Source organism: Pelecanus crispus, chromosome 1 (assembly GCF_030463565.1).
Source record: "Pelecanus crispus isolate bPelCri1 chromosome 1, bPelCri1.pri, whole genome shotgun sequence".
Classification (NCBI taxonomy): Eukaryota; Metazoa; Chordata; class Aves; order Pelecaniformes; family Pelecanidae; genus Pelecanus; species Pelecanus crispus.
The window spans coordinates 197,221,583-197,245,115 of NC_134643.1; the positions used below are offsets into that span (position 1 = coordinate 197,221,583).

Below are 23,533 nucleotides of genomic sequence, written 5' to 3' on the forward strand. Positions count from 1 at the left end.
GGATCAGAACTGGATTCTGAGGGGTTTTTAAATGTCAGTATCATGAGTTAACCAGCAAAATATAATCAAAATGATATACAAGTCTTGAATTTAAAAACCAGAATATTTTCAATGCTTCCTTTTTATTTTTAGCTTTATGAACCTTGGATCTTGTTCCTATGCTTTTCTCCACTAGCTGACAGCTAGAAATTTGACTTTATTAATAAAAAAAAAGTGGTGTTTTTATTTTCATCATCTGACTCCAGAAGTTAGGGTTTTAAGAAAATAGATCAACCACCAGGAAACTCATGATGACGCATGAGAGCTGGCAAATCTACAGCACCACCAAAGCTCTAAGATTAGCAACACTGAAAGGAACAGTTATGGTATTATCACTGGCAATGTGGCGTCTACCTATTTGATGAAAAATGGGAAGAACTTTTTAAATGCATCTGCAACCTCTAGCAAGCTGGTTCATTTACAGCCCTGGCATTCAGTCTGAGTGCCAAACTGGAAGCCTTCCAGCCTCCAGCCCCTCCTTTGAGTGGCTGTTACAGGTTGTTCTGTGAAAAGTCCACTTATACCCGAACTGCCTTCACACCTTGGTGCTTTCAGAGGCCAGTACAGGGGAAACTGGACTTCTGTGTTTCTACACTCTTCTCTGATATGGTCCTGCCCGTGAAGGTGCTCCACAGGCATAACATACTGCCGAGAGTAGCTCACAGGATACCCACATGGTCCACAGGATCAAGCCTCTACTAAATAACTTGCACATGTAAACTTTTTTTCAGAACTAAGAACAAATTAATCAAATGTTTCTTCTCATCATCCTGCTTAGTTTCCATCCATGTTTAGCTGCTTCTCAAATACGTAATTATCTGAATATACCAAGCATATTTAGCTCATTACTTGCTACCACTGTCTGTACCAGCTACTTACCCACGTATTTATATATGTGACAGACTTGAAAGGGAAACTTTCCATTTAGTCTGCTGCCCAGAAATACTCCCTATTCTCAGCAGTCACCTTAAAGATTTTATTTCTGTTGGGCAAGGCGCATACAGAAAGGCTCCTGCCATCGGTTAACCGCATCTACCCCGACCAAGCCCCAGCAAGCCCGGGAGCGGCCCCCAAAAGCTCGCTTTGAGCTCCCTCTGCTGCCGACCGGGCTGCAGAAAACCTTTCCAGCGCAGCCGGGTCGCCAGCAGCAGCACTGTTAAGTCTGCCGTAGGATGCTCATGCTCAGGGACTGCTTGTCACTTGACTGGTGCTGGTAAGCCATGAGGTAGGCGTGAAGCCTCTGCAGAGCACAGGGTACCACGCCATGTTCTGCCGGCCGGGCTCCGATTCTGCAAAAACAGAAGTGCTCAGTGTTACGTGAAGAACACAAGTGCTCAGTGTTACGCGTCTCTGCCTGGACGGAGGCAGTCGCTGCCACAGGCCCTGGGGGCCTGACTGGCCCACAGCCTGGGGCCTACCTGCGCCAACCCTGCCCCGACCGCAGCCCCCTCAAAACCGCCACCCCTCGGGAAATGTATGAAGAGGCGTCAAAGCGCAGCAGCGGCAAAGCCCACAAAACCCGAAAGGCGGAGGCTCGGGAGAAGGCGGCAGGCACTGCCGGGGCGGGCGGGCTGGCGGCCTCCTCGCTCCTGCGGGCCTGTGCGGGCCCCGGCCGGCGTGACCCCGGGGGGACGGGCAGGCCCTGGCCCGGCGGGCCCCGAGAGCCGCCTGGGGCCGCCGGGGTCCCGTTGCCCGCCCGCTGCCCGCCGCCCACCGCCCGCTGCTGCCCACTGCGAGGCGACGGCCGTGTCGGGAGCGGCGGCGGGGCCGTCGCCATGGCAGCGGGCGGGCCCGGCCCGGCCCCGGCCCAGGTGCAGCCGTGCGGCGCCGCCGGACCATTTAGCCGCGGCCCGGCGCGGGGGGGGCTGAGGCGCCTTCCCGCTCCGCGGCTCGGCTTCGCCTCGGCAGGTGAGCGGGGCTCCGCAGCCCGGCCGCGGTGAGGGAAGGCGGGAGGGTCGGTAGAACGGCCCTCAGGAAGTTTAACGCCACTTTCCGCGGGGGGCGGGTGTCCGGGCTCGACTTTGAGCCCGGCGGCCGGAGGTGGGCGGCCGCGGCGCGGTGAGGGGACAGCGAGCTCCCGGGGGGCTGGGGCCACCGCGGGCTGTCCCCGCTGGGGCTGCGGAGCCGCAGGTCCCGTGTGGCGGCCGCCGGGCCGGGGCTAGGCCTGCGGGGCCTCCTCCGCGAAGGGATGCCGGCGGCTTGCCGGTGCCGGCCGCTGTCCGGGGGAGCGGGGAGGCTGCTGGCGGGGCCGTACCCGCCGCTGTGGGAGCCCGTTCCCTCCCCGGGACTGTGAGGCTGTGCCGGAGGCAGGGCTGAGGGAGTAGAGAGGCAGGGGGACGAAGTGCGGGCCTCCCGCCGGAGGAGCTGGCGTGTGCCGGGAGCTCTGGGACCCGCTCCCCGGGCATCCAGCCCGCCCTCGCCGGAGCCGCCTGGGGCCGCACCCCTCCCAGAGGTACCAGCTGGGGCTCTTGTGTGTTTCTTGAAGCAGGGGAAAACGCTTCATGGTGAGGTAAAGATGCTGTTTTAAAGTTATTGTCGCTGTGGTGTATTAAGTATCGTCAAAAAAGCCCTTCATCATGCTGTTGAGTGTACTGCCTCTCACCAGCCTTGTAGACTTATCTACAAGGTTATGCTTTGTCAACTGTCTGCTGGTAACGTGTGAGGCTGCTATAGGATGCTCGCATTCACTGTTTCTCATACTTATCTCTCTTTAACTAGATGTGCTTCTCTTAAGACCAGCAGAGCAACAACAGGCAAAATGACAACCGTGAGGTACGAACAAGGGGCAGAGCTGGCAGAAGCATCCAGGTGAGCAAAATGAACTGCACCACTGTGTGGGTCTGGGGTTGGAGTATGCTGCGTGTGGTCCCCTGTCTAGAGTTTCTTAGTGCTTTAAATATAACAAAGAGAATAATGACAGTGTGCTTGAAGTTTAAATATGCTGCTGTGATTGACTTTGTACCAGTAGTTAAGAACTAATATGTACAGAGCACCCAGCCCCAGTATCATAAGCTCATGGCAGTAAAGCCTGTCCTCTTCTAGCCTCCAGAAACACTGTCAAGCTCTCCTGTAGAGCAAGATGCTCTTGCTCTGTTCTCCTTAAAATCCTCATGTCTGAAGTTCAGAGTGTGTGGGGAGGAAATATGTTCTTCTAGTATATCCTCATTTTTCTTTTCTTCCACCCCAGTAGTCAAAGACTAGATGCAGTAGGTTGTGGCAGAGAGCTTGGTCCATCTTGGACAACAAGTGAATGCAGAGTGCTCAGCAAAACAAACTCCCTCTGAGCAAAGCATTATCTAGAAATGAATTTTTGTGTGAGAGCATAGTGGAAACAGTATACTCAGACTTGGCTTCTGTTTTCCTTTTGTGTTAAAGATTGGCTTCCTAATCCAAAACACTGCTGTTGCTCGTTCTTATTTTGGCTTATTTTAATCACAGTAGATAAGAAGCTGACATTTGGTGCACTTCATGTGTCTACAAGAATAAGCAAGGGACCTGCAGCAAAATTGCTGTAGCAGCAGCAACCTGCTTTAATGAGTGAAGCATTTCAGCTGTACATTAAGTGGAAATTCCCAAATGAATATCCCATAAGAATAGCTGGGAAGCCAAGCTGAATGGCTGTATATCACTAGAGCTTTGCTTCAGTTCTGTGAACAAAGTGAGGATACTGGTGTCTGGAGATACTGGAAAACTAGCTTTAAATACCCAAATTGTTGGGAGGGATGGGGAATCATTCCTCTTTTCAGCCTGATACTGAGTGCAGGTGGTGAACCATCAGTACTGGTTGCTGACACTGTAGGAAATGCATCATTAAACTTTTTGCATAAGAGAGGGTTAGTCCACACTGCAGAAGCAGTGCTGGTGCATGGGTCTGTTGGGGAGGATGAAGAATACTTGGATCCTCTGAGTTGGTACACTAATGCTTCAAACATACTAGATTGCCTCCAAACAGCATGGAAACATCAATATTGAATATGTGTATATAGTTGCTCCTGCCCAAGAAGCAATGATGGCAGAGGCAAAGCCACAGCAAACACTGTGGCTGTGCTATTATGCAGCACGATATTTCTGTGGAGAAGGCTGAATTAAAAACTCCTGGATTTGGATGTTGCACTTCATTTTCTCTGAAGTCATGTGGCCTTCAAAGCCTCTCAGGTGGCTGAACAAAAACTTCATCTAAAGAGACCCTTTTAAGGAAGTTATGGCAAGCAGCCACTACCCCAGAAAAATGCTGTTCTAGCACTAGCTCAGCTGCTGCTGCTCTGGTCTTCCAGTTTCCGGTCTGGTATCCTGCTCTGCACAAACACATCTCTGTGCTATGGCTTTTCCTGGTGAAAACATTCATTCTCTGAACAAGCAGTTTACTGTAATAGCATTAATGTCTTTTGGACTCTCTGAAGCAATTTTGCATATGTGTGTTTCCAGCACTTCCATAGTCTGGACTGGACTGGTAAGTCCTCGGCAGACTCTGGGATGCCCTACTTCAAAGCCCTTTATCCTGTTGCTGAAAACATCTGTACCCTTCCTCCACCCAAAAAGAAACTTTTGAAAGATGGATTGCTAACAGGAACTTGGGTCAGTGCAAGCCAAGGGGTTCTGCTGTGCCAGCATATGGGAAGTCTTTCTTCCTCTGGTACTGTGCCTGTGCTATGGCCCAGGCTGCTGCTCACTGCTTAGCTGACAGTTAATAGTCTTTTCTCTGGGACAAGGAAGGGTAGCAGTGTATAAAGTTGACATCTGTATCTGTTATGTGACTTGTGTTATTCCTTTGCCAGCTCTCCAACAGCAGAAGAGCCCACAGTAAAGATTGATGATGGTCGTGATGAGGATAATGAACCAGACAGCTGTTCCAAGTAAGCTAATGACATACTAAATGTGTTGCTTACCCCCAAAAGTGGAAACTTTTGAGCCAAAATAAGGTGGCAGATGGCTTGCTGAAGTAGAGATAAGCCCAGTAAATCACTTGATATTGACATTTGTTCTAGTACATAATAAAGACAAGTAAGTTCAGGAAGCTTCTCTATGCCTTTAGAGATGAAAGCCCAACCCAAGAACTAGCTGCAAGTCCATCATATTATGGAGAATGTGTAGTCCAAACTGCATTGATTTAATTTTCCCAAAGGAATGAGTTTGGGAGAGCACAGAAGAACAACTGCTGGTGAGAAAATGAGGTGAATGAGTATCTGAGGCAAATGATAAGCATCATGCCCTTGTCAAGGGCAAATCAAACTGTCTGAACTTGCTGGTGATTAACTCTGTTCTTGAAGTACTTCTATTTTCTAACAGTGTGTAGCTCTTGTCACCAGGTTACTAACACTTACAGTGTACTTAGTCAAGTCAGTGACAAGTGAATAGACTTGTTTCTCTTCCTGCAGCTCAAGAACAGTAAGATTAAGCCTTTTACCTCAGTTCTATGTGACAACATGTCTTTCTAGAATTCAGAAGTTGGCATTTACAAATGCATTTCACAAGGACTTTAAGCTAAGTATGTGAGCAAATGTGCCACATTCTCTTCAACTGATTTAAGATGTTGGCAGGCCAAATTGGATTGGTGTGTATGCATTTCAGTCTTTAGTGCACCTAATAAAGGTACTTGTCCTTAGGCTGTGGAAGTTGAAGTCTTGGTATAGCTACTACATCTGCATTATAGGACTGACTGGGCAAAGACATAGGTCAACAAACTGTTAGTGTAACTATTGCAGTGCTTCCTTAGGTATTGGACATTCTAAATGCAAGGAGAACCTCCTATATGCTAGGCTGCCTTCAAGACAAAACTTGTTATTACATCCTTGACTTCCATTGGAAAAGTGGGTACCACAAACTAAGTATCTCCTTCCTGCTTAAGGATGTGGATGTTTGCTGGCTTGACCTTGTTTCTTAGTTTAAAGTTTGAACTTAATAATGAGAAGTATGGCCTAATTCAGTAAGCCCAGCAAGATGTTTCCTCATCACTTCAAAGATACCCAGCCTTGTCTTAAACAGAGTTATTGAGGTGTTAAGGGTAGGCACCAGGTGGAATGCAATGCTCAAGTTATCCTAGAGGAAACAAGTAGCTTGGACAAGACCACTGGGGTGCAATATGCGTTATTGAGCTGACAAAGATTTCCTGTAACAGTGGTATCTCTAATGGTGGTGGGGAGGGGAAGTGTATATAACAGGAAAGATAGGGTAGATATGTGAACAACAGAAAAGCAATCTGCCGGTACTTTTTGTCAGTATGTCAGAACTTTTGGTAGGTCCTACTGTTAGTGACATACTTGGAGAAGGTGTTTTCTTTTAAGTGTCTAAGAAAAGACTCGGTGCTTACAGTAGTTGAGCAATCCCAAGATTATTTAACAGACTGGCAATCTGTTTTTCAAACTGTCAGAACTTGGGGTTTGCAGATAATGGCTTCTGCCTTAGTTCCTGGTGTAGCCTAAAGAGACTTCAGCTAGTAAGCTAGTTACACAAAGGCCGAGCTTTAAACCAGAAGGCTTAAAGTATACCAAAGAGGCAACAAATCTTCTGTAACTGAAAACAGGAGCTGGAACCCTGCTAGGGCTGGAGATAACTCTCACAATTGGAAGAACGTAGCTTCAGTAACTCATTTTCTTAAAAGGTTCTTGAGTTTTCAATCTGAAAGCCAAACCAATATTTCCTTTTAAAGGTAGAAGAGGGATTTGTTTTCTTCTATTCCAAGAGCACAGAAGCAGTAGTAGAGCTATTAACAAGTGCAGCTTTTTCCAGGCCTGAAAAAAAAAAAATCCTCTGATATACAAAGCTAATATCTCAAATGGGATACCTTAAGACGTGTTTATCCTTCAATCTTCCTCTTGACCAATAGCTATTATATAAGCCCACTTCTTAAACCTTATAACTGGGCATTAAGCCAGACCTCTAGTGTCACAATTCCAGTGACACTGAATAGTGTTATGCATACATACATACTACTGTACTTCTAGGGTATGTAACTGATGAATACTACTTCTAGTAAGTGGTCAAACTATTGCTTTCAAGTACTGTCTTAACCTATATACTTCATGAATGCAACTGAATAATCTTGTCTTAAAGAAATTGTTACTATACAGAATTCTAAAACCAAAAGAATGTAACAGTGCTCTTGTGGCTAATATCAGTAGCAAAATGTCACTTGTCTTGATGCCAATTCTCTTCTCTTGCAGTGCAATTAGGAGCAAAATTTCCCCATTTGTGATGTCATTTGGATTCAGGTAAAAGATCATGCTTGTAATGATATGGGCAAGGTAGAAATAGTCCTTATTTCTGGTGTAAGAACCTGGAGAGTCCATTGAACAACAGTGACTCCAGCCTGCTCTGTCTGGAAAGTACTGAAAGGGTGACTTGAGAAAAGTACTTTAATTGGGAAAGAAGTCTTAAACAGATATGACTACATTCTCCAAGGAGAGCTCAAAGTCAGAACTGTGAATGCCATTGACTTGGATAAAAGCTCTTTAATGGTTTACTCCATTCAGGCTTGCACTGCTTCTAGGTAGCTGTGGAATTATGGGTTAATAACTACAGCTGAGTCTAAAGTAAATGTACAGTTCCACATGGATGATGTACTCTGTGCAGATCACTTTAAAAATGCAATTTGAATCCTTCAGCTGCTTATACAAGCAGGCCTCAATTTGTATATAAGAAAACATACCCTTGCTGGAACAGCTTAAAACAAAAATCTGGACTTCTGTTCTTCAATTGATAAATGTCAGGAATTCATTCCTACCTCTTAAGTTGTATTCTTCTTTTTGCAGAGTATTTGGAGTTGTACTTATCATTGTGGACATTATAGTCGTGATTGTGGATCTGGCTATCAGTGAGAAGAAGAAAGGTGTTAGAGAGATTCTTGAAGGTGTTTCCCTGGCAATAGCACTCTTTTTTCTCATCGATGTTCTCCTGAGGGTGTTTGTTGAAGGGTAAGACATGGGCAAAAGCTAAGTCAGTGTGGCAAGCCCTCAGGCTAGTGAGGAAGCAATAGTTCAAGCTTAGACTATGAACATGGATGACCTGTAGGCTAATTTTCTGGCCACAGACAATGGCCACATCTTTTCTTGGCTATGTATATTGGCTGTTACCCTTCTATAGAATAATCTGTAAAGTGCTTTTGGTATAAGTGAGCACTTGGAAACTGCATCAGCTTTGTTGTGACTTATGTGTGTACACCAGGTATAAGATTATTTTCTTAGTGAGTCTTCAGTGCTTAGTGTTAAGAACTACTTCAGGAGAGCTTGTCTCTAGCAGTAGTTTTGTATAGGTGGTTCCCTTCCTGAAGATGTGTTTCAGTCTTTGCTGTCCATATGGGCATCTGTCTAAAACTCTCCTTTGTTTCAGCTTCAGGAACTACTTCCGCTCCAAACTGAATATTTTGGATGCGTTCATAGTGGTGGGCACTCTGTTAATTAATGTAACATACTCCTTCTCAGACCTTGCTGCAGCAGATCAGATACCAAGGTAAGAATGGTATGGCAGCTGTTAAATGTGAGCTCTCTTTTCTTGATAGTCTTCTAAGAATTTTCTTGGACACCTCTAAGCTAGGTGTGTGCATACTAGATCACAAATGTGGCTGTGATAGTATTTCATGGTACAGACTAATGAAAGCTAGAGACACCTGACTTTGGTCTACAGTTACACTGTAGACTGTCCCTGTCTTGAAGGCAGAGAGGATCTAAACATATCAGTTGGGGTAATTGAAGGTGAATACTGAGGCCATCAAATACTCTGACTTAAGCATTTTCTTGGGGGAAGGTGTGCAGCAGCCGTGATAGAGAGGAGAATCTGAAGAAGGTCAGAAAGAAGATTTGGATTATAATAGCAAATGGAACAGACAACTGAGGGAGGATCCCCATGTAATAGGTCTTGAAGTAGAAAGAGTTGCCGCACTGTCTTGTTTCTTACACCTTGCCTTTCCCAAAAGCCCCACGGTAACATATGTTGGATTTTTCAGCCATGACCTGGGGAGGGGAAACATGTTGTTCATGTGTATAGGTTAATTCAAGTCATATTTGCATCTGACTTCTGTAGCTTGATCGGATGATAACCTGTGAGAGGAATATATTCCTGATGGAGACAGAACTACAACTCTAAGATTAGTTTCACTAATTCAAACCTAGTGCAGATAAACTTGCTTGCATCAGCCAGGGAAAGAAGTTGAGCTTTTTTTTTTTTTTTTAAAAAAAAAAATCACCCACCCAATTCAACTAGCTACTGGGCACAAGGGGGGAAACATTCTTCTAAAAGAAACTCAAAGTCTAGTTATTGAAGAATGCAGAGTTGGACAAACATCTGGAAGTACTAGTTGTCTCTTCAAATGCCAACTAAACACAGGTTTCAAAAAGTAGAACTGTCAAAGGAATAGCTTTTACAGCCTCAGAATCATAAAAGGCTGTTTCATTCTAGGTCTTTTCAAACATTAATCTGAGTTTAATGATTACTTCTGATCTCTCTGGCCACATCGTTCTAAAGCAGCTTTCATCTTATGGCAGCATCCAGTTAAAGATAGGAGAAATAGCACTGCGACAGGGTAATATGCACTGCTATCTTTAGGCTGTGTTAGTAGTAGGCTTGATCCTGCACTGACCCATCCTGTTGTAGATTGGTGTGTGCAAGTTCCTTGTATTCTGACTTGCTGAAGTTGATGGGGGTTTAGAATAGGCTTTTGGGTCACATAAAATGGAGTTAACACTGATGTTCTCAGAAGATACTCAGCTGGGGCCTATCATCTCAACCATGCAATTCTTGAGGGCCTCTAAGCCTTCTCTTGTTAAGGGCTCTTCAGTCTTGTTCTGACCAAAATATTACTACCTAGCAGTAGGTGATACCTCAGATTTGGCCAAATATCAAATCTTGAGATGAGATGGTTTTCCTACCTAACACTCCAGTAGTGTCCACACAGTCCAACTAATTCCAGGTAGCCTACCTGAGGTTTATCACTCTTCTTTCCTCATAGACCATCTTCCAGAAGCAAACAGCAGTCTTAAAGCACCTGTTGCATCTCAGAATAATTGGAATCTAAGCACCTTTTATGTGGATGAGAGCATATATGTGACAAGTGAAACTTTGGCAGTCCATAGAGTAACATGCCCTGATGGAGGGGTGTGGTCTCTATTTCTAATCTGGTCTAGCTGGGTGTGTTCATTGGGAAGAGTTAGCTGTTTTCTTGAATTCTGACCTATAAAAGGACATTGAGGAATGAGAGCTGGGTATCAGTCTGGGAGCTAATGCTTAACTGGTTAACTTCCTAAAGTGCAGAATGCAAACTGCTTTTGTCTTGAAGAGCTGCTTCTCAGTTGTGGTTCAGGCTGGGGAGAGAGGCTATGGGGCTTTGACTCCAGTGTTGGTTCATCTCCTTGGCTGCTAGCCTCAAGGGACCTCTGTTTTGAAAACAGCAGGGTGATCCTGGAACTAGGAAGAAGCTGGGGGAAAAGCTGAAGCTTTCTTCCAGGTGTCCAGGACAACCTCATCTTGCTGACTTTCTGCTCTCCACTGATGTGGAGCTTATTGTCTTCAACTGGAGGTGATGGAATAATGTTTCCATACTATTTGTCCCCCATACTGTAGGTATTCACCAAAATTCTTAACTAAGTGTATCAGGACCTGAAATATGTGCATGTGCTCCTTAAAAGCATATGCTCACAGACCTCCTTAAGGAATGAATGTTAGTGTGCCCTAGTCCCTAAGGGTATGCAAAAGCAACTGCCCCTGTTCAGTTGTTTCTGCAGAACCACTCACATAAGCATCTTGCCTGCTTCAAAGTTCAACAGCAGTTCAAAGTTCCTCAAACCAAATCATCTGCTCAAGTTGCTGAATGATTAAACACAGGGTTTATACCAATCTGTTCTCAGGTTTCTTAATCAACGCATGATGTATATAGCCTGTCTAGCTTCTCTTTTCAGGTGGCTACTTATACTTAAATGTATACTTGAGAACAAGCTTCAAGGAACAAGAATTTGGGGATAATAACATAGGTAATGTTAAGGGAATTTGTTCCTGGCTGGGCAGAGGTGCCTGTGAAAGTCTGTTCAAGGAAGCAGGGGGTTTCCTAGTTCTGTTAACTGTTGAGAACATGTACTCCCAAAAAACCCTCATTAAAACCATGGTATTCTTCAAGCATAGTATTCTTTCTCCAAAATCGGCCTGAGAAGTCCTAGTTCAGTATATGAAACAAAGCTTTAAACTGTCTCTGAAACAGCTTTTAAATAAGTTTTTCATCTAAGTTTAATCATGTTCACTTTCTTTCATGGTGAATCTGACTCTCTAGAATGGTTACTCTCCTCCGAGTTCTGAGAATTGTCATCTTAATAAGAATATTTCGCCTGGCTTCACAAAAGAAGCAACTTGAAGTGGTGACCAGGAGAATGGTAAGCTGACCTCTTGATATATCTAGGCTACTATTACTGTTTCCAACTCTATCTCTTTCTCCAGGCAGGCGTCAATGGTGAGCAGCAAGACTGCCCGCAGCCTATTGGTCTGCAACTGATGATATTGCCTAAGCAGTATGTCTGGACAGGGTGCTGGAGCTTTGCCTCCAACTTCAGTATAGCTAGTAATTCTTAATTTTGCTTGAGTAAGCAGCAACTTGACCTGGAAGGCCAGCATATCAAAGTGATTGCCACACCACCATGTGTCTCAATTGATAATATCAGGTTTGTGTGGTACATGGACTGTTTTCTCTCACATGGGGGAGGATAGGAATTTTAATGCTTCTGCTGCTTATTCCAGGTGAAAACAACACAACCTAGCTGTTGAAGCCCTACCTGTTGTAAATGCCTCTTATTTTCATCAGGGGCTCTGAAGTGGTACTTGAAGCTTCAAGTATCTCCTCTTGCTCAGGAATAAGCTGTCTTGGTTATGCTGCCCTTAACTTTCTTCTTCCTCCTCTCAGCCTCCAAACACTCAAGCAGCAATGACAGGTTCATGCTGCAGTCTGCAAAGAATCTGCAGTGTTCTTTCCACTAAAATAAACTTTGATACTTCAGGGTAAAAAATATGTATGGAGCTTCTACCTAAAAACTAACACAATAAATGTTATTCTTGGCTAATGCTATGAACTTTGCTATAGCAAAAAAAGGCTCTGCTACTGATGACTTAACTTCAGAGTCTAGATGGTTGTCTTTTCCTAGTAACAGGCAACACTAGTTGATCCTTGGCATTCCTCTGGAAGACTAATTCTACTCTTTTTTTGGTTTTTTTTGGCAGGTCTCTGAAAACAAAAGGCGTTATATGAAAGATGGCTTTGATCTGGATCTCACTTATGTTACTGGTTTGTAGAAGCAAATGACACTTTGCAGCATGTTACATCCTGCTAACACTAGTTATTCAGTTAATAAGTGCTTGACATGAAATACAGGCAATGTTTTAGACTAATGAAACTTAAGTATGAAGTCAAACCAGGCCTACTCCTTTTCTGTGGGATTTTGAAATACGGATTCCTGACTCTGACACTGTTCTCAATGATTAGCCCTCTGGGAGAGGGGTTGTACATGCTGTATGTAATGACAGAAATTTTCTTGAGGCCTAGGGAACCAGAGCTGAAAAACTATACTGTTAACTCATAGTATTTTTTGCCTGTGCTTCTATGGGGACTGACACTTAATGGTAGCTGATGCTTCAGGAAGCATTATTCTCCTGCTCTAGCTCTACTAAATGCAGAAGAAAACATCTCAGAAATGGGTAGGTGTTTCTTATAATTAGGGTAGAAATAAGCTGTTTCATAATGGTGTTGCTCTCAATCATGTAGTTCCTACATATGCGGAGGGTTCCCCTTGTTATTTCTGATTGCTGTCTTTTCCACAGATCGCATTATTGCAATGTCATTTCCATCTTCTGGGAAGCAGTCTTTCTACAGGAACCCTATAGAGGTAAAAATCTCTCATCTACCAAGCTTAGCATTTCTGAGTGCTGTTTCGCTTCTAGGTTCCCACTAATTTGCATGTGGACTAGATTGTCAAGTCAGTCCTGGTCCTGCTGTCTTGGCTGGTTGGAATGACTAAATGGTGGTCTCCACTGTGCTATGCTGCTTGTGTTGTAGTCTCTTAGCTAAGCCTAGTGGGATGTATCTCACAGTGTGCACACACTGGTGCTCTGATGCTCCTGTTCCTTGGAAATGCTTTGGAGAACCAAGTCTGTTCAGTACCTGTATACTGAGAACTATATACTCATCTAAATAAAGATGTTTAAAGGTCTGCATTAATGCGCTTTAGGGCAATGCTGCCTGATATTGTGGAAACATAAATATGTAGGGCAGGGAAGATAGTCACAGTAGTACTTCTATTCCAGACAAGAACCTGAGCTATTGGGCTGGAAAGGCTTGCTGCCCAAGTGTTGTTTATGAATGCAGTTGCTGACCCCACTTGGCGGGTGGGGGATGAGGTGGCAGTGGAAATAAGGAGTAGAGCACTAACTACTCTGAACTTGTGTATTGTTATTGCTTTAGGAAGTTGCAAGATTTTTGGACACCAAACATGCAGACCACTATAAAGTCTACAATCTCTGCAGTAAGTATGTTTAGCTGCTGACTGTATTGAAATACTGCTAAAGAGAAAAACATCTTTTCAAGGTATGATACTGGCAATACTAGATCTCTAAGAATTTAAAGTCTGTCGAAAGTACACAGCTGTCTCTGACTACTTTCTGTCCTGAATGTGGCTGTTGACTTTGAGCATCTAATATATTGTACCAAAGCTTGCAAAGGAGCTACTGGATGCCTTGCAGTTTAGACTTCCTTGTTCATGCTGAACAGTTGCTTCAGTGTTCCAAAACTCTTACTAAAGAAGTGGAAAACTAAACCTGGGCTAAACCTTGGGGTGATGTTGGAGGATTTTTCTCATGAAGGCTTAGAAGAATGAGGTGGATGAATAGTTAAAAGCTCTTCTGTTTAGAGGTGGCTAAAACAATGAAAAATACTTCAGGAACAACTGTCCTGTGGTTTCTGCTTTCATAGTTGAGCATCAGAGCTGGAAGCACACAAGGTATGGTATAGAAGCATCAGTATTGAAGTCTTGAAAAAGTAAAACTGTCTTCGAGCCAGCAGAGGGGTAGATGAGGAGTGTGGTGTTAGCTGCTCCTTACCACTTTATAGCTGGTGGTTGCTGTGGCTGACCCTGACAGTACATCATAACATTAACTCTCAGATCCCTAAATAACCTGTACAGAAAGCAATGGCCATCTGGGCCTGGAGATGAATTTTCACTTAAAAGTTAGAGGTGTGAAACTAGAAGCTAAGCAGGCATGGTTTTAGACAAATTACCTCATAGTTTTTCCACTTTTATCTGTCTATTTTTACTACTGTGTTTCAAACACTAGTATATGCTCAGACCAGCAGTTGTGTGTCACAAGCCTCTTTGTTTGTTGCAAGTCTATTCCCTCTCCTGGCATAACTCCAGATCTTTCCTTGCAGGTGAAAAAGGCTATGACCCCAAGTACTTCCACTACAGGGTGGAAAGGATCTTTATTGATGACCATAATGTCCCGGCGCTACAGTGAGTCTTGTTGAGAAATACATACATGATGATAGTTCTGTGTGGGCATTTGCTTTGATCCAATAATCTTCCTCTTATTTAGGGATATGCTGAAATTCACTGCTAGTGTCCGTGAATGGATGAGTCAAGATGAAAAGAACATCATAGCAATTCACTGTAAAGGAGGCAAAGGTAGGACTTCTTGTGTGTAATTTGCGTGTGCTACAAACTACATGTTATTCTTATCATAGCTTCTTTGATGTAAGTATGGCCTTAAGCCATAGCATGAGATGGGTTTAGAGTGTAACTTGTCATCACAGCGTCTGCAGAATTTGTCTAGCAACAGTATAGTGCTGTGTGTTTAGTATTACACAACCCCATTTCTAGGTAGTGCAAATTAGTTCTTAATCTAAGCTGGCACCTGGTCTCTTAAAATGGCCTTCAATAACTTCCTGCTGTCCTCACTGTTGGGACAGCAGTCTTGCAGGAGAGGCTGGGGAGAGGAAGCAACTGAAACTCCTACTAGCAAAGGTATTAAGCTGCTGCTTTGGCTCCCTGGCAGGCAGTCACCCACACTGAATATCCTGCACTGTAATATACCTCAAGCTTTTTAATTTCTTGTGGTGGTGGCAGGGTGGAATGTTGTAGGTACTGCTGGATCTTAAATCAAGGTACACAAGGTATTATGTGATAGAGTACAATGTAGTCTTATGGGAACAGGCTGGTCAAAGCTACTGTATATGAGCTGACCTGCAGATGCTATCCACAACCTGTAGTAGTGAGAGAGCTATTGAAGTGCATAGCTAGCTATGCAAATAAGCGAAATTTCCCTGCAAACATCTGCTACATCTTTAGCTGCCTGCTGTTACTACTGCAAATACTTGGTTTAAACCAAGTGGTTACTTAACATAAAGAAGGCTCTTTCCCTCACTTGGAACCATAGCTTAAAAGGTTTTGCAAAACTGAACATTGAAACTACCTGAAGGCCAAAACCAGCTTGAAGAGCAAGTGTAGGGAGGGGTGACTTGACGTCTGAGAGTTTAAATTCAAAACTGAGACTGTGTTGGAGTCTTTGTGCTGGCAGTCTTGATGCCTTCTCAGTAGGGTTGGGGGGAAGTTGGAACAAAGAAGCAACTATTGAGGCTTAGAGCATTGGCAAATGCTAGTCTATAACCTAATCTAGTAGTGTGTACTTGACTCTTGCCTGCTAAATGGAGTATGCAGATAGTGGCCAGCTTCCTAAGTATCTCTACTGGGGACTGCTTTCAAGGAACAGGTTAACAAGCTGCAGTATCTTGTCTTTAACTCATTCTTCCCAGAAATACAGGCACCTGACTACTCTAATGTCATTTATCTCCTGTTATCTCTTCTATTCCAAAAATTATACCTTCATCTTCACAAAAATAATCCTAAATACCTTTGAACTCCTGTAGTTCAACCTGTCTTACTTCTAATACAGGCAGGACTGGAACAATGGTTTGTACCTGGCTCATAGACAGCGACCAGTTTGAGAGTGCAAAGGTAAAAACGTGTTTATTTTTTGATTCTTCTAGTATTCAAAATGCCCCTTTAGAGCCCTTAGAATTGGTGAAATGCACTAATACTCTGCAAAAAGTATATACTGGAAAAAGGATACTGTGAACAATCTGTTTTACAAAAAAGTTCTTGCAAATCTTTCTACTATGTAAATTCCTTTCTGATGAAGACTATTCTTGATCAGGAAGAACTGGGAAAGTAGAATTTAATAGGATACCAACTTTGAAGCACTTTTTTGAGGCATAATAGACCTAGGATCTTGAGCAACAACTTTCTTAAACTGTAGATGGCTTCTGAGCATGCTCTACTAAAGATAATGTCAGTGTTCAAGTGCAATTTTTTTCCCCCAGTCTCCCTCCAAGTAGTGTGAGGCATCAAGAATTGTCTTGTCTTGACTGCCAGTGTTGCAGCAAGAAGCCCTTCTGTGGAAAGGAAGAAAGATCAGCAAGTCCCAGTCAGGACAGCTGCATGTGCTCCTTTAGTATCCCAGGTCTGATATAGCAATCTGGAGACCTGGGTTGCAGAAGGCCCAGGTCACTCAAGGTAGTCTGGCAAGAGTGTGTATCCATTTAATCACTTGTTTTTCTCTGAGTTTGGTTTGTGAAGATCTGAACTAATGTTCAGCTTGGTCTGCCACAGACTGCTTGAGAAACATAGGTGGCTCTAAAACAATTGCTTAAAGCATACTGCTCTCTTCATTCAATGAACTCTATTAGCACTCTTTCATGGATCACAGACTTAATGTATCTGACTTCCTAATTAGTATTTTCTTATTCTAGTTAAAGGCCTCCTTTAGAAGGTACCAAAACAACTGTTGCATATTTTCACTTGCATTCCCTTATTGGAATTGACTAGTCTAATTCTAGTTTACTATCCCCTTCTCAGGAAGGGGAATAGTGGTAGGATGAATATCTTAATCCTTGGAATTGTCTTCCTGTGTAGGAAAGTTTGGACTACTTTGGGGAGAGAAGAACTGATAGAAGCACAAGTACCAAGTTTCAAGGAGTTGAAACTCCATCCCAGGTAAGCTTGAACAGGTCCAGTAACAGTAGGCAAACCAACACCAGCCTTGTGAGCACTTACACTACCCCACCTCCCCTGCCTTGTTTTGGAGATGTAGGTTCTTACTAATCCTTAATTCCTGAATTTATGTACTCTTTCTCCAAGGGATGGAAGACTCAACTGGTAGGGTTGCACTGCATCTTCTCCCTGACATGCGCTTTGTCCAAGCACATCTGTTATGACTTTCTCTGCATAATATCATCAAATCTGAATTATGCTATCTAAAATAACAGTGTTGTTGAGATTAGGAGAGCTTTCAGTCCAGCCCCACTGTTCAAGCAGGGTGAGCAAGAGCAGGTTGCCTAGGGCCGTGTCCTTCAGCTGTAGAATATCTCCACAGATGGAGACTCCGCAACCTCTTGCAATGTCTTGCCCACCCTCACAGGAGCATGACCCCAACTGTCTAATTGGGCTGTTCATCAAGGATGCACTGAAGCCTGCAGCCTGGCCTGGGGAGGGCTATGGCACTGATGTGGTTGGGTGGAGGAATGCATCCTCTAGAGACTGCATTCACAAGGAAATACTAAACAAGTTATTGCCTCAGACCACAGTTTGGGGCTTTGCTCATTTTGATTCACCATGTACTGTGAGATGAAGCTGGTGACAAAGGTACTTTAGTTGCTGGTATAAAATAGAATGGAAGTACAGCTGTCCTTTGGTATGTGCATCTGTAAAATAAAAGTATCTTGTACACTTAAGCATTCTGTCCCTTAAAATACAATACAAAAGCTCTTCACCTTCTTGCTGAACTCAAAAATACAAAATTCCTCTTAGAACATGTTTAAATACTGCTTAAAAATGTAAAGGATTGTTTTATCTGGGGAGGGGAAGGAGAAAAAATGGCTACTTTCTTCTTTGCTTTGGACTTAGAGCTAAGAACTTGGTCTACTTAATCCTGTTTCTGCCTAGAATTAGTCTGTGTGGGGTACAGAAACTGCATAATGTGTCTGGGTTTTTTGCATTACAGAGTAGGTATGTTGGGTATTATGAGATCCTGAAAAACAAGTATAACTTGAAACTCCCACCAGAGAGACAACTCAAAATAAAAAACCTCAAAATCCACTCTATACATGGTAAGAACTCTTGAATTTGGCATTCCTCTGTCTGGTTATGGTTTCCTAGTACAGGCAGCTGATCTCTACTGTCTCTCTTGCTAAGCCCATGAGCAGAATATAGACTTACTGGGACTTGAGAATTCAAATGGCACAGTTAAAATACAATGAAGAGCATTTTGGAGTGCAATTGCCCCATGTGTTCTGTCACTTTTTGGGTGTCTGGTCAAATGGTGGCTCACATACAATGTGCTCTGCTTTGGGAGGGGATTCACTTTTCAGGTGAGATTAACTCCACATGTGGAACTGGATCCACTAATGTTTCTCAGTTTGATACACACCTGTTTCTGTACATATGTACTAGTAATTTTGATAAAAGGCTGGAAGTTCAGCACTACTTGTTCAAGGGGACTTCTAACTGCTGTTCTGGTTCAGTCAGTGGAACTAGACTCTACATTAGCCTGTTCCTGCTCCACTAGCAGGATTTGCTGCTACTTAAAAATACAGCTTTCAACCACTGAATCCTGAGCTACCTTTTAGGATTTGAGTTTTCAACTCCTATAACAAGGCATTCTGGAGAGAAGGCACTTTTAAATAAGATTGCACTTGGTTTTCATGACCACTTGTGTTTCTAGCTAATGTATGTACTATGGTATAATGCAACACTTCCTTCCTAGGAGTTGGAAAAGGCAATGGAACTGATATGAAGGTGCAGATAATAGTGAGGAAGCAAGTTGTACTAGAATGTGTTTGTGCCACTCAAGGAAACTGCAAGGTGAGTGTACTATGAAATCATGTCAGTTGAGTCACAGAAGGTGAAAGCTGACTTATAGGTCAAAAGTGTCTTCCTGTAAAAGTTGAATACTGGACATAAAACTATCTATATAAATGGATGCTGTAAATTCTGAGAGAACGAAAAAGCTAAGCTTAGCTAAATCACAGGAAAAGTAGTGGTAAGATAGTGAGATTTCCCTAGAGGTCAATTAAATGCAATAGCTCACTCTGACCTAAGTAGCTTACATTGTTGGCTATTATTCTAGCACTGCTATTGTATTTGTATACCACGAATGAGCAGCTAGGTGTTGTCATGAATTGGTCCCTTGTCTCTCTGCAGTAACTTTTCTTAAAAGTAATACTTTATTCTGTTATCCAGCTCTTCTTTGATTCTGAAAGTGACTCTGTAGTCATTGGCTTGGAAGACAGCCCTGTTATAAGTGGTGATGTGAAAGTCAGATTTGAATCCGCTTCTGTAAGTATAACAGCATGAAGATGCTCACTTGACTATGAGGAGAGGCTGCAGTGCAAACTGTAGCTGGGTGCTGGCTGTACTGTGTGGGGCAGAATTGGTATTCCTCCCCAGTGACTCCTGCTGTGTGGGGTGGCCCCACTAGCAGCTGTTATTCCACCTCTGTGCAGTGAGTGATGCAGCAAACATTGCTAAATCAGTCTGTGCAGGTGGGGGAGGCATCTGGCTTGTCATACAGTACAACCAAGACATCTTAGTTGAGTACCTGCTGCTTCTAACATGGGTCTTACTTAATTGTATTAGTTTGAGTGACATAGTCCTGAAATAACTTCAGTGAAAATCATGACCTGGGTGTGATGTTGGGCTCTTGTAGTGTACTGACTCTGATACTGTAGCTTGTAAACCAAACTACTGAGGACAGGTGGGTACTCTTGCTCTGCAAAAAATGAGTCCTATTGTCTAATGGAGTCTTTAAACAAGGTCTTTGTGTTTAGGATCTACCAAAAGGCTATGATGCCTGCCCATTCTTCTTCTGGTTCAACACTTCCTTTATTGAAAATAACAGGTAAGTGATCATAGTGACTGCCTGCAGATCCTAATTTCTGGTATCTGAACAGAGTTGAAAGTTCCTAAAGATGGTACTGAAAGTTGAGATGGCTGGCTGATCTTAGCTTCTGTGTGGTACTGGTCTCTGACTCCCAGTTGTAACTTGCAAGCAGGCCAGTTGGCACATGCTTGCTTGGGCTGTGCCAAGTGTTTTAAACATATTTGAGTTCCTTTATCTTAATCAACTTAATCCATTGGACTCTTTCCTCAGCACTTTAAGTGGTGTTAATGAACTTGAATTCAAATAGGTAATGCTAATGTTAACTATTCAAACATAAGGTAACTCTGCCATCCTCTATAGCATGGCTGACCGAGAGGCTGGAACTCATTCAGCAGCTTAGCATGCAAACATTAAGACCAGAGTTAGAGGTACCAATGCTTGGGATCCCGAAGAAAGGCTCTTTAACTTACTCCTTCTCATGACTTTTTTCAAGTTAGAAACTACTGTGGCTCATTCTTGTTGAGACTAGAACTCCTGGTGGAGCTCCAGCTAGCAAAAGTGGGGCTTGGCTGTCTTGCTAGGAAAGTGATGTAGAAATGCAGAGACAGGAGATCCTTCTCTTCTGTCTACCAAACTTGACAGATTTAGGCAAAAGAACAGTGAACTTGACATGTGAGACATAATTACTGTTTTCTCCATGACTGGAATAGGAAGGAAACAATTTTTATTTAACTGATCCCATCAGAGCATGTGGAGAAATAGCCATGAGCCTGTGTTCATAACTCTAAATTAATATGCTGAGCCAGCAATGCTCCTTGCAGTCCAGGTGCAGACATTTGGTTAGACCAAACCAGTGCCAGGAAAAATGTATGCTTGCTGTCTGATAGCCCTGCAACTGTACCACTCAAAAGTTTCACCCAAGTGCTTTGTTTCTTCCAGGGCTAGGGAGGATGCCCCACCAGACCTTCTCTTAATCTCTACTAAATTGTGTTCATTTCCCTTTCTGTCCAGAGAATTCTGGTAGACCTCAGGTGGACTAGGTCTGACCAGAAGTGAAACAGCTGCTAAGGCAGTGCTTTTATCTCTGTGCCTCTAATTCAGCCACAGCTGATGTGCAAGTGCTATTAAGTGATAACTAGATGTGAATTTGGTAAGCATTAAAAGTGGAGAACATGCCTGATGAGCTTGGCTGAGTACTGAATCAAATCTTTGCTGTTAGGAAGGTTAGTTATTAAGTTCCTGCCACTTGCATCTCATCAGGAGGCCTTGAGCTGAAGGTAACACTAATTATACTCTAACAGCCTTGCATTATGGGGCTCTGGGTGGTGGTAAAGGGGTGGGGGGTGGGGGGGAACCAAACCCAACCCACAAACCCATCAGCTTGATTGTATGTTTCTCAGACTACTTCAGACCCAAAAGCCCTATGCAGGCATGGCTGATACCTGTCTGAATTCAAGATCTGGGGCTATATTTAATATTCCAGGGCTGAGCTTGAAGTTCTCTTGGCTGGCTGAAAGGAAAAACATGTCTTGGGCTGTAAGATATGCCACTGAATTTTGTCTTTCAGACTCTACCTTCCCAGGAATGAGCTGGATAACCCTCACAAGTCTAAAACGTGGAAAGTCTATAGTGAGACATTTGCTGTGGAAGTGAACTTTATTGAACCATAAGGGCAAGCTGAAAGAAGGGAAACACAAAAATTCATCTCTCTTCCTGGAGAATGTCTTGCTACTTCAGTATAAATTGAAGCAGTCTCATTTGGATGTACTTAATGTATTTCTGTGTAGATACAACTTCTCAAATAAACTTATGTGAAGTTCTGTTGTGCAGAGCAATAACACTCTGAAGAGTTACTTAGTGTCAGCTGACTGTCATGTCATGTTAATGAGCTGTTGGATCCCTTGGAGCTTAGATGTCTCTACATACAGGTAATCCATACTTTAAGACAATTGCCTGTTGTTAAGCAAGGGTATTAACCTGATGGTGGGTGGAGACCAGCAGCATCCACCAGGAGACTGGTGGAAGAATCTGACACACCTTCCCTCTGCATCAGGGTTTTCCACAGATCAGCAGAATATAGGAATTTGGAGGGAGGAATAGTAATCTGGCAGAGGCAGACTAATACTTCTTGAGTAGAAGTCTTGGTATTGAACCACTGTTCATCAGAAATCCATGATGTAGGGTTTTGAGCAACACTTGGCCTGGGAGCTGACACTGGGGGTTGGAGACTGCACAGGTGCTTCTCTGCCACTGTACCTCCCCACAAAGGGCTGAGGTGGCCCATCAGCTCATGAGCATGCCAACTGCCTGGAGTCAGTTAGCCATGCTTGCCTCAATACCTGCATGTGATAGGTTTGGTCTGTGCACTTACTCCTTTGAGCTAACACTGCAAATGCTCACTGACCCTTCTTGAGCTAGACTAAGACCTGTAATGCACAGTGCTTACTTATTCTGCTTCTGGCTGTTCTCATAGTGCAGCTCTTCAAGGAAGGCTTGAACAGTCTCCACAGATGTGAGATGTGTTGAGGTTAGCTGCTTGGTTCTGTTGCTGCTTTAGTTTTTTATTGTTAGGAACCAAGAGCAGAAGGGGATTGACATAGCTTTCCATAGCTAATAGCTTGCTAATGGAGTAGGCAGAGAGATCTCATACCTTCCAGGTGCTTACTTGAGGGTAGTGGCATACTATGAGGTACATGTGTGCACTCAAGTTTTGCTGTTGCTGTGTAATTACCCGGTAGTTGGGAGCTGGGCTGTTGGAAGCTCCCACACAGTTGGAAGCTGCTTCTGTCAGCACTCTACTTCTAAAGTGTGGAGGTTGAAACCTGTCTTCAATGACAAAAAGTGTTCCACCAAGTGTTTGTGGTTCTAGGTGCAGGGTAGAGGAAGACTGGGTTACTTAGATATTTGAGTGGAAGGAGCTGAGGTTGTGTAGTCCAAACTCCGGTGCAAAACAGGCCCAGCTAGAGCAGGCTCACACAACCTAGTTCAGTTCTGTAGATCTCCAAGGATAGGGATTTCACACAAGCCTTAATCTTGTAAGTACTTTTCCTTCCTGGTTGGAATTTCCTATGTTCCATGTTGTGGCTGTTGACTCTTGTCCTGTCCCTGTATATCTCCCAGAAGAGCCTGGTTCTATCTCCTCCCATGACCAATGCAACTGCAGCCAGCAGTAAGATCTCTCCTCAGCCTTCTGCTATGGGTGAACAAACCCAGTTCTCTCCACTATCCATCCTGGTTGCCCTCTGCTTGCTTTCTTGTGCTGGGGAACATGAAACTGGATGTGGTGTTCCAGGTCCACTCTGACAGCTGCGAGAGGTATGAGCAGAGCATCAGAACTGTCTGATTTGCTGGCTCCAGAGCCTCCTCTTGCAGCCTAGCCTTTGCTGCAAGGGTGTGCTGGCTCACGCTCAACTGCTGCAACACTGTTCCCCAAACTGCAGTGTTGCTTCAGAGGCTGCATGTGTTATTGCACATAAACTTAGTAAACTGCCTCTCGAAGTTAAGGGGTGCTGGCAAAGTTAATGCAACCCCTGCATCTCTGGCTTGAGAAGAGGAAGGAACGCCTGCTTGCAAAGGTGTGGGACCAGAGCTGCATCGCTAG

At 43.8% G+C, this 23,533-nt stretch overlaps 1 protein-coding gene across 1 annotated transcript; it reads left to right on the forward strand.

Annotated features, from left to right (window-relative positions):
* The first annotated feature begins 1,814 nt into the window (after window positions 1–1,814).
* On the forward strand, window positions 1,815–21,602 carry LOC104034310 (phosphatidylinositol 3,4,5-trisphosphate 3-phosphatase TPTE2). Its single transcript, XM_075720424.1, has 19 exons — window positions 1,815–1,951; window positions 2,782–2,847; window positions 4,815–4,892; window positions 7,200–7,247; window positions 7,788–7,949; window positions 8,365–8,484; window positions 11,291–11,390; window positions 12,229–12,292; window positions 12,826–12,890; window positions 13,466–13,526; window positions 14,429–14,510; window positions 14,593–14,681; window positions 15,949–16,010; window positions 16,968–17,048; window positions 18,055–18,160; window positions 18,817–18,914; window positions 19,293–19,388; window positions 19,880–19,950; window positions 21,500–21,602. Exons 1-19 carry the CDS (start codon window positions 1,815–1,817, stop codon window positions 21,600–21,602), a joined length of 1,689 nt encoding a protein of 562 aa, XP_075576539.1.
* Window positions 21,603–23,533: the final 1,931 nt, after the last annotated feature.

Excerpts from the sequence above, each read along its gene's own strand:
- LOC104034310 (XM_075720424.1), top strand. The coding sequence starts at position 1,815 with ATGGCAGCGGGCGGGCCCGGCCCGGCCCCGGCCCAGGTGCAGCCGTGC. Across the intron at positions 4,893-7,199 it reads GAACCAGACAGCTGTTCCAA|TGCAATTAGGAGCAAAATTT; the intron begins GTAAGCTAATGA and ends CTTCTCTTGCAG. Across the intron at positions 12,293-12,825 it reads GGATCTCACTTATGTTACTG|ATCGCATTATTGCAATGTCA; the intron begins GTTTGTAGAAGC and ends TCTTTTCCACAG.